At 37.9% G+C, this 12731-nt stretch overlaps 1 protein-coding gene across 1 annotated transcript; it reads right to left on the bottom strand.

The window, feature by feature from the left end:
• Positions 1-3468: 3468 nt before the first annotated feature.
• ch25hl3 (cholesterol 25-hydroxylase like 3) lies at positions 3469-12724 on the bottom strand. The gene is made up of 3 exons (XM_053325586.1): positions 12285-12724; positions 5312-5683; positions 3469-3826 (listed from the first exon to the last, which is right to left on the bottom strand). Exons 1-3 carry the CDS (start codon positions 12722-12724, stop codon positions 3469-3471), a joined length of 1170 nt encoding a protein of 389 aa, XP_053181561.1.
• Positions 12725-12731: the final 7 nt, after the last annotated feature.

Below are 12731 nucleotides of genomic sequence, written 5' to 3' on the forward strand. Positions count from 1 at the left end.
CTTGGTAACACCACCACCCAGTACTCATTTTTTGCTCTTTCCTCAAGCCTTTTCATTTCTTAGGAAAGCCACAGTTTATCCAACTGTTGCTTGATGACAATAGGCAAAAGTACTTTCAAATGTTCAAACACCTTTTACCAATTTCCATTTGGTTCTGATGTTGCAAAATACTTAAAAGCCCACTGATGGTAATGAAAAACAGATGTTCTGTAAAGTTCTTATGCAAGGCTTATGCAAGCAGAGTAATGTTACCATCAGATTGGTTTTTCTGCAAAATATGTTCAGGTTATGTAAGGACAACAGGAATCATGCCATTTTTATTATTCAGTCAGAGTAACGGCTTTCACTCACCAGAGACCTTACAAAAATATATTATCAGATGTTATTTATAGTGGACTGCTGCCTGTGAGAAAACTTGCTCAAAAAGATACCTCAGTGCTTAAAGTAAAGTATTTCTCGACAAGAGTTGCATTTAGTTCCCCATGGTGACTCATAAAGTGTTGGACCCCATATCTCACTGTTCTGACATGTTAGAAGATGAGAGCGTTCTTTATTTCATGTGAAAGATAAATGAATGAGTGAATGAGTAGAATATAATACCCAAGGATGTTATTTCTGAATTGAAATGGTGTTGATGACAATGTCTCTGTAGTGAAATGATCACAAATGTTACAGCTGTAAAAAAGTGACAGAGAGGGTTCTCATCTCCAGAAGCATGTGTTTTCAATTTCTCAGTCGAGGTCCCAGTGGAACCAGTGTGCAGAGACAAAGTAGACAGAGAGGTCGAGGAACACAAGTCATTAACCACAGCAGCACCACAAAAATCTGAACCTGAGGCAACAAAAACAAAACCCCCAGTCTAGGTCTTACTTTCATTTACTTTCTCATGCTCATCAAGACAAATACCCAACACTTCACCCAACTTTACATCATGAAAATATGGTGCAAACTATATAGCTTTGACTCAAAGAATGTTCACTTAACATATTTACAATATTCTCCCATTGTAGAAAGTTACATATTTACATTTTTGCCAAACTTACTTTACCTTTCACAATAAATGAAAGACTGATATAAAAACATTTAATGATATTAAAGGAATAGGGCAACATTTGAAACAATACTAATGTGTGCTTTCTTGCTAAGACTTAGATGGGGAAATCGATACTATTGTTCTGTGTGGACCACTGTTAGTTAATATGGAGTTACAGTTGGCAGCTAGTTAGCCTAGCTTCACATAAAGACTGGAAACAGGAGAAACAGCTAGCCTGGCTCAATCTAAAGGTGACATAATTCTTCTACCGGAATCTTGTTTGATTTAAAAAGCATGACAGACATCACATTCATGATTTTATGGAAGCGTGTGCGCTGGACTATTTTGTAAACAGGTGCAGCCATTCCACTGAGTCATGCAAGTTGTTCTTCCCCGCCTCCAGTCTTTGTGCTACGCTAATCTAACTGACTGCTGGCTGTGACAGTGATATTGTCATCTTATCTAAGTCCTAGCAAGAAAACAGATGAGTACATTTCTCTAAATCTTAAACAATTCTCTTAAAATCCTCTTAATTTTTTCTGTTTAGCAACACATAGGATTAGCACGGAACAACATTAATCTGTCTAAAATGAGCTGCTCAACGCTCACACACAAAATTAAAGCACAAGCCAAAAACACACCCATGTCATAAGGGAAAAAGTTTTGCATTTGTTTAGACATTGTTCATTGTTCCATTGTCTTGATTTCATTCCTGCGCTCTCATCTCATGCTGCATTCACCTGCTGTAAGACAAGTTGTAGATTTGAGCTTCCTCCTTGAAAATATTTTCACATATATACTGTTCAGGAACTGACATGACTGATAAGGAAACATATGTATGTCTTGGTTAGAGTATTATACAGCTTACAGAAACAATAGTTTTATTATATGGTGTTGTGGTCTGCATAGTATTAACTCTGAGTCTGGTTCTGAGGTTACTTCCTGTTAAAAGGGAGTTTTTCTTGCCACTGTTGCTCATGTGGGAATGTTGGGTCTCTTTAAAGTTAAAACCTGAAGAGTTCGGTTTAGAACCTGCTCTATGTGTAAAGTGCCTTGAGATAACTCTGTCGTGATTTGGCGCTATACAAATAAAGATTGATTGATTAAATATGTGGCTGAGATTGCAATGGTTGGGATTTGCTGTAAACTGAGTTTGCATATAACTCATTAAGTGTGCGTATAAAAGCTGCTCAAAACCCACAAAAACATTACTCATGGTTCATCTTGATTTCTCTGAGAGTTAAAGTGTAAAGCATAAAAGAAAGTCAGTTCATAGTGTATCTTAAGAAGTTGGTCAAAATGAAAAAAAAAAAAGTAAAATTGATCACTAAAACGATTTTTAACAATAATAATTGACAATAATTGATTCCAGGCCTGACAAACCTCGTCCTTCAGTATTCTTCCATCTATTGAGTCATGAGTCTCAGGACAAAGGGTGTTGTATTGCTGTGCAGACTGGAAAGTCCAGTGAGCCAAATCTGTCTCTGGTTTGGTTGTGGTTTGAAATGTTGATTCTGACATCATGCCAGGATGATGCTGGTGGGGATATTAATGATGAAGTGATGAAGATCTTCATCAGCCAGTGCATGACTGAATCAAGGGGACAGAGGTCTGAATGTATCCACAGTACGTGCTTTGCAAACAGGGCTGATATACACACTCAACCTATACTACTATACTATGAAAAACATGCCCGAGGTATTTCAAAATTCCTTGAGCCACATAGTCACAGTTTATTGGCTACATCTTGCTAAAATGAATACAGTTTAATACAACTGCCCTGCAATAAATCCTACTCTCATCCAGGTCATAATGTTCAGTGTTTTATGCCTTCATGCTGGTGACAGCTGTTGCCATGCTTCCCATTCTCATGAACATGACATCTAAAGAACGCCTTGAGGGAATTTCATTACTACATCTGGCACAAACGTCCACTTGGACTCCATGATAAACTGATTTAAATTTGATGGTGCTCAAAGATCAAGGGCACATTTTTGGCCACAACTCAAGAACTCATATGGTAATTATGACAAAGTTTCACACATTTTACTGACTAGGATAAAGTGATGAAGTGATGATGTTATAGCACTGTGTCATCATAATGATCAACAAAAACACTTTTCTGCCCATTATTTAATGCTACAACTCATGAACAGAAGAGGAGATTGGATCATATTTCACATTTGGGATCTTCATGAGATCTTCTGTGCAACTTAAGCTTTTTAGAAGTAAAAAAGCAAATCATGTTTGTTGTGCTGAGCTGATTGAGTTAGTCTGAATATAAAAGACTCTTATGACTGACTTAATAAAAGACGAATTGGAATTAGTGTAAAAGATGCATGAAAATTGTTGTTACCATCATTTTTTAAGCTGACCAGTTGCATTATTTTTAGAGTGTGTACACCATCCCTAAATTGCTGCATGTAACAGTCCTGTCACTCTGTACGTGAATCCATCACTGTTGCATAGTATGTGCCAAAGAGGCGGTCCCAGTGGGTGAAGTAGGGGGCGTAGTTCCAACTGTACAGGCTATGGTGGGCTTGGTGGTAGGGGGCTCCTCCAAGGCAGGGCAGCAGTCTGTGCAGACCCCAGGAAAGATCATAGCCGCAATGGTCCTCCACGGCCAGCCAGCTGTTGAGAAGGTGGAAGAGGGCTTCACTCATGGGGTGGCAGCCCACCACCCAAGCACAGCCCAGAGCCAGCAGCAGCTGAGAGAGCAGCTCAGGGGAGCTGGCATCTTGGGCTGCCAGGGCGAAGGGGATCTGGTGCTGATGGTGCAGCTGGTGGATGTTTCTGTACAGTCAGGGAACCCTAAAAAGAAACACAAACAGAATTAGACTGTAGTCCTGGCTGACATGGAAAATCACTAAAATATTCCCACAATGGAATAATCTCAGTATAACTGTGGTGGTTGATCATTAGAAAGTTAGTTTTAACTTCTATTACTACTTCTACTGGTTGGGATTTGCTGTAAACTGAGTTTGCATATAACTCATTAAGTGTGCGTATAAAAGCTGCTCAAAACCCACAAAAACATTACTCATGGTTCATCTTGATTTCTCTGAGAGTTAAAGTGTAAAGCATAAAAGAAAGTCAGTTCATAGTGTATCTTAAGAAGTTGGTCAAAATGAAAAAAATTGATCACTAAAACGATTTTTAACAATAATAATTGACAATAATTGATTCCAGGCCTCACAAACCTCGTCCTTCAGTATTCTTCCATCTATTGAGTCATGAGTCTCAGGACAAAGGGTGTTGTATTGCTGTGCAGATTGGAAAGTCCAGTGAGCCAAATCTGTCTGTGGTTTGGTTGTGGTTTGAAATGTTGATTCTGACATCATGCCAGGATGATGCTGGTGAGGATATTAATGATGAAGTGATGAAGATCTTCATCACTAGTGGTGTTGCAATATATGGTTCAGCCAGTGCATGACTGAATCAAGGGGACAGAGGTCTGAATGTATCCACAGTACGTGCTTTGTAAACAGGGCTGATATACACACTCAACCTATACTACCCAAAAGAACTGAAAAACATGTATTTCAAAATTCCTTGAGCCACATAGTCACAGTTTATTGGCTACATCTTGCTAAAATGAATACAGTTTAATACAACTGCCCTGCAATAAACCCTACTCTCATCCAGGTCATAATGTTCAGTGTTTTATGCCTTCATGCTGGTGACAGCTGTTGCCATGCTTCCCATTCTCATGAACATGACATCTAAAGAACGCCTTGAGGGAATTTCATTACTACATCTGGCACAAATGTTCACTTGGACTCCATGATAAACTGATTTAAATTTGATGGTGCTCAAAGATCAAGGGCACATTTTTGGCCACAACTCAAGAACTCATATGGTAATTATGACAAAGTTTCACACATTTTACTGACTAGGATAAAGTGATGAAGTGATGATGTTATAGCACTGTGTCATCATAATGATCAACAAAACCACTTTTCTGCCCATTATTTAATGCTACAACTCAGGAACAGAAGAGGAGATTGGATCATATTTCACATTTGGGATCTTCATGAGATCTTCTGTGCAACTTAAGCTTTTTAGAAGTAAAAAAGCAAATCATGTTTGTTGTGCTGAGCTGATTGAGTTAGTCTGAATATAAAAGACTCTTATGACTGACTTAATAAAAGACGAATTGGAATTAGTGTAAAAGATGCATGAAAATTGTTGTTACCATCATTTTTTAAGCTGACCAGTTGCATTATTTTTAGAGTGTGTACACCATCCCTAAATTGCTGCATGTAACAGTCCTGTCACTCTGTACGTGAATCCATCACTGTTGCATAGTATGTGCCAAAGAGGCGGTCCCAGTGGGTGAAGTAGGGGGCATAGTTCCAACTGTACAGGCTATGGTGGGCTTGGTGGTAGGGGGCTCCTCCAAGGCAGGGCAGCAGTCTGTGCAGACCCCAGGGAAGATCATAGCCGCAATGGTCCTCCACGGCCAGCCAGCTGTTGAGAAGGTGGAAGAGGGCTTCACTCATGGGGTGGCAGCCCACCACCGAAGCACAGCCCAGAGCCAGCAGCAGCTGAGAGAGCAGCTCAGGGGAGCTGGCATCTTGGGCTGCCAGGGCGAAGGGGATCTGGTGCTGATGGTGCAGCTGGTGGATGTTTCTGTACAGCCAGGGAACCCTAAAAAGAAACACAAACAGAATTAGACTGTTGTCCTGGCTGACATGGAAAATCACTAAAATATTCCCACAATGGAATAATCTCAGTATAACTGTGGTGGTTGATCATTAGAAAGTTAGTTTTAACTTCTACTACTACTTCTACATTACTACCAACAGTACAATAATGTTGCATTTTATTTAGAGGCATCTTCGGTCACTTTTGCAAAATCAGGTTCAACAAAACCAAGAGACTACAGACATGTTACAGTGGCTCTGTGAGGACACAGAAGTAGTTTGAGCTAAATGCTTACATCAGCACACTACCATGCTCACAGCTTGGATGCATTAAAACAGCTGGATAGGGCTCCACTGCTCAGCCTTGTCGCCAATTTGTCCCCAGTGGCCACTTGCGGTGTGGCAGTAAAAAAAATCCCTCTGTGGTCCAAAAAGCATTTTCCCTACAGACCACCATTGTAAAAGAGATGCCTGTGAAATTGTTGACAGGACATCTTGAACTGAAAACATCAGTGATGACTCTTCCTATTATGATTCCTATCCATGGTTCACAATGCTGTGTGATTTGACAGTGACAATGCTAACAGTGCCGATGGTTAGCAGGTAATATTTACCAGGTTCACTATCTTAGTTATCTTAGTTCTGCTAATTATCAGCAAGTATTGGAAAATTTAATTATTAATTCATTTATAATGAATTATTTTGACTGGATTATGGTGCTAAATAAAAAGTTAAGGGATCAGATACATTATTAAGATTAATCCTGTGTGGAACAAGGCTATCTGTACAACATCTCATGGCAATCCATCCATTAGTTTATCATCAAGACACACCTTGAGGAAAAATGTAATAAAGGAAAGCCTAATAGAGGAAAGTCAGTGGAATACCAGAGTCAGTGGGATTAATCCTGTGAGGACCATGAATGTCTGTACATATTTTCATCCAGTATTTGCTGAGTCACATTTGAACCACAGCATGTCTAAAAAACTACTGTGACTGTGACTACGTTTACATGTGCCCGGATATTTTCATAAACAGACATTTCATCCTCTCTGTTTACAAAAAAAACTGTGTGCACACCAGTCTGTTTTCAGAAAAGTTTCCCTTTACACTAACCCGTGTATATATGCTGTCAAGAGCAGCTCAAACCCACATTAGCCAATCAGAATCCCACATAGCGACAACAACAACGTCACTTCAGAGAAAAACAGAGATTTGGGGAGCCGATGGCAGGTTGTGAGACAGAAACTGCTCCTGGGTTAAATGTGACATTGTTTATAATCTATGTGATCATGGACACATGCAGAATAGCAGTTGTATTTATGCTGGTGAAATCCCTTTATATTTGTTTGCATTTGCAAGTACAAGTGCTGTAGGCTACTATGTGGAGGAATTAAGTGGTGTTAATAAAGGCTAGATTTTTTCATCACTCTAAATTCCTTCATTGTACTTCTTATTACAGAGGCTAATTTAAACAAATAATCATCTGGTTCAAATTCATAGTTTAAACACATGGGGCATTTATGACTACTATTATAGATGTAATGTTCATTTCAAAACATTTTTTTGGTGATTCTATCTTAAAAAACAACAAAGTCACATACATTTTAAAATCACATTATTTTTTAGTGAAACTTCATTGATAACTATCTGGACAACCAACCCCATAGCATGTGAGTCTTTGATGGTTAATTACACCTTGTTACAATAAGTTGTAAATGTTAACTTTATACCCATTTCAAGCCAAGACCTTAAGCTTCCATTTGATGTAGGAATTATTATTGAAAGATGTTTTGATGACAATTCTCACAAGAGTAAAAGGTGTGACAGCCAACCCCAGTCTTCCCTACTTTGGGTCACATTATGAGAAATCTGGCTAAAAGAAATGTGTATAGGAGTTTTTACAGCTCTCAAATGGAAATAAAATTTGACCCTACACAGTATGTAAGGGTTAAGATAGACCTAAAAGAGTGTGAACTTATCCTTTAAGTAAAAGTAACAATACAACATTGTTACAGCAGCCTTCATTATGATCATGTGTTTCTAATGTAGATTAGAATAACATTGAAACACGACTGATTCATACCCTACAGAAAATCAAATGGATATTGAAGGAAATATGGAAATATCTAGTGCATGATGGCTTTTTAGTGTTTTCTTCTGAATGCTATTCTTAGCTCGGTAGAGACAACCCAAAAACTGCACCAAGGGTCTAAACCTCTACAATCATAAATAAATCATAGTCGTGCAAAAACTACTGTGACTTACTGTATAATTACCCACACACAGTATATCTAACAGTCTGTCAAAGTTTCCCTGAGGGTCTCTCTTATGCATGTTCAAACAAATTAATGTCAGGTGTGGTGATTAAGGGAATCCTGATTCAGTAGCTGTTGACATTCAATGTGTTACAGATTTATTTGAATGATACTGCAGCTGTTCATTCCATTTAATATCATAAATCCAACAGTGCTAAAGCAGGTGGAACAGATGTGCCATGGCCCAGGCAGCTCACCTAACCAGTTATCTTATCTCCATGAGTTCAATAGATTTGAAGAAATTAATTCAGTTTGGCAAATAATACAACATTGTACGTTTGAAGCTTACATGAGTGTTCAGCAGTCACTAAAAAAAAAGACTGGAGATATGTACTTGATTTGACTCATTTGGACGACTGAAGCTTGACTTACATTTCTATTGCATTGTAAAGGGATCTTCTAATAGTCACTTTGAACAGGACGAATGATTGCAGGAAGAAAACCTATGTCAATGTTCATGTGGGCACCTGACTGTTTTAACCCTCACATTCTGTTCATATTCTGACCCATAATTAACTTCTCCACCAATTCACACTCATAAATTCTCCATCAGTCATTAGTAAATGTTTGATTAATCCTTCTATGAAAAAAGACATTCACTATTTTATGGTCCAGGAGAACATTTTATAGATGTTACATATACATCCATATATGTGTTTGAAGACTGATTTAGTTTTTTTTTTTTTTTAATAAACACAGGTCAAATTTGTACATTTACATATATTAAAAAAGTGTATCAGCTGCTCAAAAATTAAAACATGATATTATATTTCCATTTTTGTGTAGGGGAGATCAGGGTAGGTTGTCACACAGGTAGGTTGTCATAGTGCTTATTACAGACACACCAGAGTGTGGTGTGACATGATGTTAATATCAGATAGTTAGCTTCACTTCCTGTCCATTTTGAACTGGTCATTTTGTGGAACACAGACAAAACATTGAGGTGAGAAGATGTTTTGTAATTTTTAATGGTCATAGTCATTTTTAATGTCGGTGTTGTTTTTGTATTTAAAGCTTGTAGGTTATTAGTCATTTAAAAATCAAACACTTAGCCATGTGGTAGCTAGCTTAAAATGTTTGTCAAGCAGTCAGCTAGGGATGGTTGTCTCTTTCTCTACTGGTTGGTTGTCACATGTGGCAACCAACAGATCCGATCCATACACTGATATGTTATGACACAATGGTTTTAATAAAGGCTCGATTTTTTCGGCACTCTAAATTCTGTTGCTAATTCAAACAAATAATCACCTGGTTCAAATTCATGGTTTAAACACATGGGGCATTTATGACTACTATTATAGATGTAATGTTCATTTCAAAACATTTATTTGGCGATTCTATCTTAAAAAACATATTTTTTAAAATCACATTATTTTTTAGTGAAACTTCATTGATAACTATCTGGACAACCAACCCCATAGCATGTGACAACCAACGCAGTGATGAGGTTGGTTGTCACAATGTGTCAGAGTGTCTTTGATGGTTAATTACACCTTGTTACAATAAGTTGTAAATGTTAACTTGATACCCATTTCAAGCCAAGACCTTAAGCTTCCATTTGATGTAGGAATTATTATTGAAAGATGTTTTGATGACAATTCTCACAAGAGTAAAAGGTGTGACAGCCAACCCCAGTCTTCCCTACTTTGGGTCACATTATGAGAAATCTGGCTAAAAGAAATGTGTATAGGAGTTTTTACAGCTCTCAAATGGAAATAAAATTTGACCCTACACAGTATGTAAGGGTTAAGATAGACCTAAAAGATTGTGAACTTATCCTTTAAGTAAAAGTAACAATACCACATTGTTACAGCAGCCTTCATTATGATCATGTGTTTCTAATGTAGATTAGAATAAAATTGAAATACGACTGATTCATACCCTACAGAAAATCAAATGGATATTGAAGGAAATATGGAAATATCTAGTGCATGATGGCTTTTTAGTGTTTTCTTCTGAATGCTATTCTTAGCTCGGTAGAGACAACCCAAAACCTGCACCAAGGGTCTAAACCTCTACAATCATAAATAAATCATAGTCATGCAAAAACTACTGTGACTTATAATTACCCACACACAGTATATCTAACAGTCTGTCAAAGTTTCCCTGAGGGTCTCTCTTATGCATGTTCAAACAAATTAATGTCAGGTGTGGTGATTAAGGGAATCCTGATTCAGTAGCTGTTGACATTCAATGTGTTACAGATTTATTTGAATGATACTGCAGCTGTTCATTCCATTTAATATCATAAATCCAACAGTGCTAAAGCAGGTGGGACAGATGTGCCATGGCCCAGGCAGCTCACCTAACCAGTTATCTTATCTCCATGAGTTCAATAGATTTGAAGAAATTAATTCAGTTTGGCATATAATACAACATTGTACGTTTGAAGCTTACATGAGTGTTCAGCAGTCACTAAAAAAAAAGACTGGAGATATGTACTTGATTTGACTCATTTGGACGACTGAAGCTTGACTTACATTTCTATTGCATTGTAAAGGGATCTTCTAATAGTCACTTTGAACAGGACGAATGATTGCAGGAAGAAAACCTATGTCAATGTTCATGTGGGCACCTGACTGTTTTAACCCTCACATTCTGTTCATATTCTGACCCATAATTAACTTCTCCACCAATTCACACTCATAAATTCTCCATCAGTCATTAGTAAATGTTTGATTAATCCTTCTATGAAAAAAGACATTCACTATTTTATGGTCCAGGAGAACATTTTATAGATGTTATATATACATCCATATATATGTTTGAAGACTGATTTAGTTTTTTTTTTTTTTAATAAACACAGGTCAAATTTGTACATTTACATATACTAAAAAAGTGTATCAGCTGCTCAAAAATTAAAATATATTATATTTCCATTTTTGTGTAGGGGAGATCAGGGTAGGTTGTCACACAGGTAGGTTGCCATAGTGCTTATTACAGACACACCAGAGTGTGCTGTGACATGATGTTAATATCAGATAGTTAGCTTCACTTCCTGTCCATTTTGAACTGGTCATTTTGTGGAACACAGACAAAACATTGAGGTGAGAAGATGTTTTGTAATTTTTAATGGTCATAGTCATTTTTAATGTCGGTGTTGTTTTTGTATTTAAAGCTTGTAGGTTATTAGTCATTTAAAAATCAAACACTTAGCCATGTGGTACCTAGCTTAAAATGTTTGTCAAGCAGTCAGCTAGGGATGGTTGTCTCTTTCTCTACTGGTTGGTTGTCACATGTGGCAACCAACAGATCCGATCCATACACTGATATGTTATGACACAATGGTTTTAATAAAGGCTAGATTTTTTCGGCACTCTAAATTCTGTTGCTAATTCAAACAAATAATCACCTGATTCAAATTCATAGTTTAAACACATGGGGCATTTATGACTACTATTATAGATGTAATGTTCATTTCAAAACATTTATTTGGCGATTCTATCTTAAAAAACATATTTTTTAAAATCACATTATTTTTTAGTGAAACTTCATTGATAACTATCTGGACAACCAACCCCATAGCATGTGACAACCAACGCAGTGATGATGTTGGTTGTCACAATGTGTCATAGTGTCTTTGATGGTTAATTACACCTTGTTACAATAAGTTGTAAATGTTAACTTGATACCCATTTCAAGCCAAGACCTTAAGTTTCCATTTGATGTAGGAATTATTATTGAAAGATGTTTTGATGATAATTCTCACAAGTGTAAAAGGTGTGACAGCCAACCCCAGTCTTCCCTACTTTGGGTCACATTATGAGAAATCTGGCTAAAAGAAATGTGTATAGGAGTTTTTACAGCTCTCAAATGTAAATAAAATTTGACCCTACACAGTATGTAAGGGTTAAGATAGACCTAAAAGAGTGTGAACTTATCCTTTAAGTAAAAGTAACAATACCACATTGTTACAGCAGCCTTCATTATGATCATGTGTTTCTAATGTAGATTAGAATAACATTGAAACACGACTGATTCATACCCTACAGAAAATCAAATGGATATTGAAGGAAATATGGAAGTTTTAGTTCTGAACTCAGTAAAACTTAATATCCTATTCTAGTGCGTGATGGCTTTTTAGTGTTTTCTTCTGAATGCTATTCTTAGCTCGGTAGAGACAACCCAAAAACTGCACCAAGGGACTAAACCTCTACAATAATAAATAAATCATAGTCATGCAAAATGGAAAAACAGTCGAGATTCTAACTCCCACTGCGGCACCCCATAATAAACAGGAATAAAGTTGAAGCCCGTGAAAATCAGACGGACATGCACACTGCTCACCTGTGCATCATTATGTGCCATATGTAGAAGAGCGTGTCAAAGAGCAGGAAACACGCGAACACTTCCACAAACAGCTGCCAACAAGACGGCGCCAGGTCAGGCAAGTTGGGGCTCCGCAGCATCTGAACCACGGCGGTTGCAGGGAGGATGGTGGTCAGATATTTGAACAGAAGCCTCCAAAAACAGTCGTACCATCGGCGGAGAGGTGGTGGTGGTCCCGAACCTGCAGCGATCCTCCACCCCTGAACCCTTTCACACACGCTGCCGAGAGCGTCCAGCACCAGGAAAGGTGCGCAAAGGAGGACGTGCGTCAGAAACCCAAAGGACGCAAGCAGGTATGGAGATAGAAGGATCTCCTCCTGTCCTGCTTTCATGTACTGCCATAGCGGCTGCAGGACAGGCTCACATGGCTCTCCATGCACTGTGGATGTAACATTCATCATCATG

This window comes from Scomber japonicus, chromosome 9 (genome assembly GCF_027409825.1).
Source record: "Scomber japonicus isolate fScoJap1 chromosome 9, fScoJap1.pri, whole genome shotgun sequence".
Taxonomy (NCBI): Eukaryota; Metazoa; Chordata; class Actinopteri; order Scombriformes; family Scombridae; genus Scomber; species Scomber japonicus.

Coding starts and splice junctions, on each gene's coding strand:
- ch25hl3 (XM_053325586.1), bottom strand. CDS start 12,724: ATGAATGTTACATCCACAGTGCATGGAGAGCCATGTGAGCCTGTCCTG. Junction 5,684..12,284: donor TGGCACATAATGATGCACAG/GTGAGCAGTGTG, acceptor GTTTCTTTTTAG/GGTTCCCTGGCTGTACAGAA. Junction 3,827..5,311: donor GTGATGGATTCACGTACAGA/GTGACAGGACTG, acceptor CTGACTGTACAG/AAACATCCACCAGCTGCACC.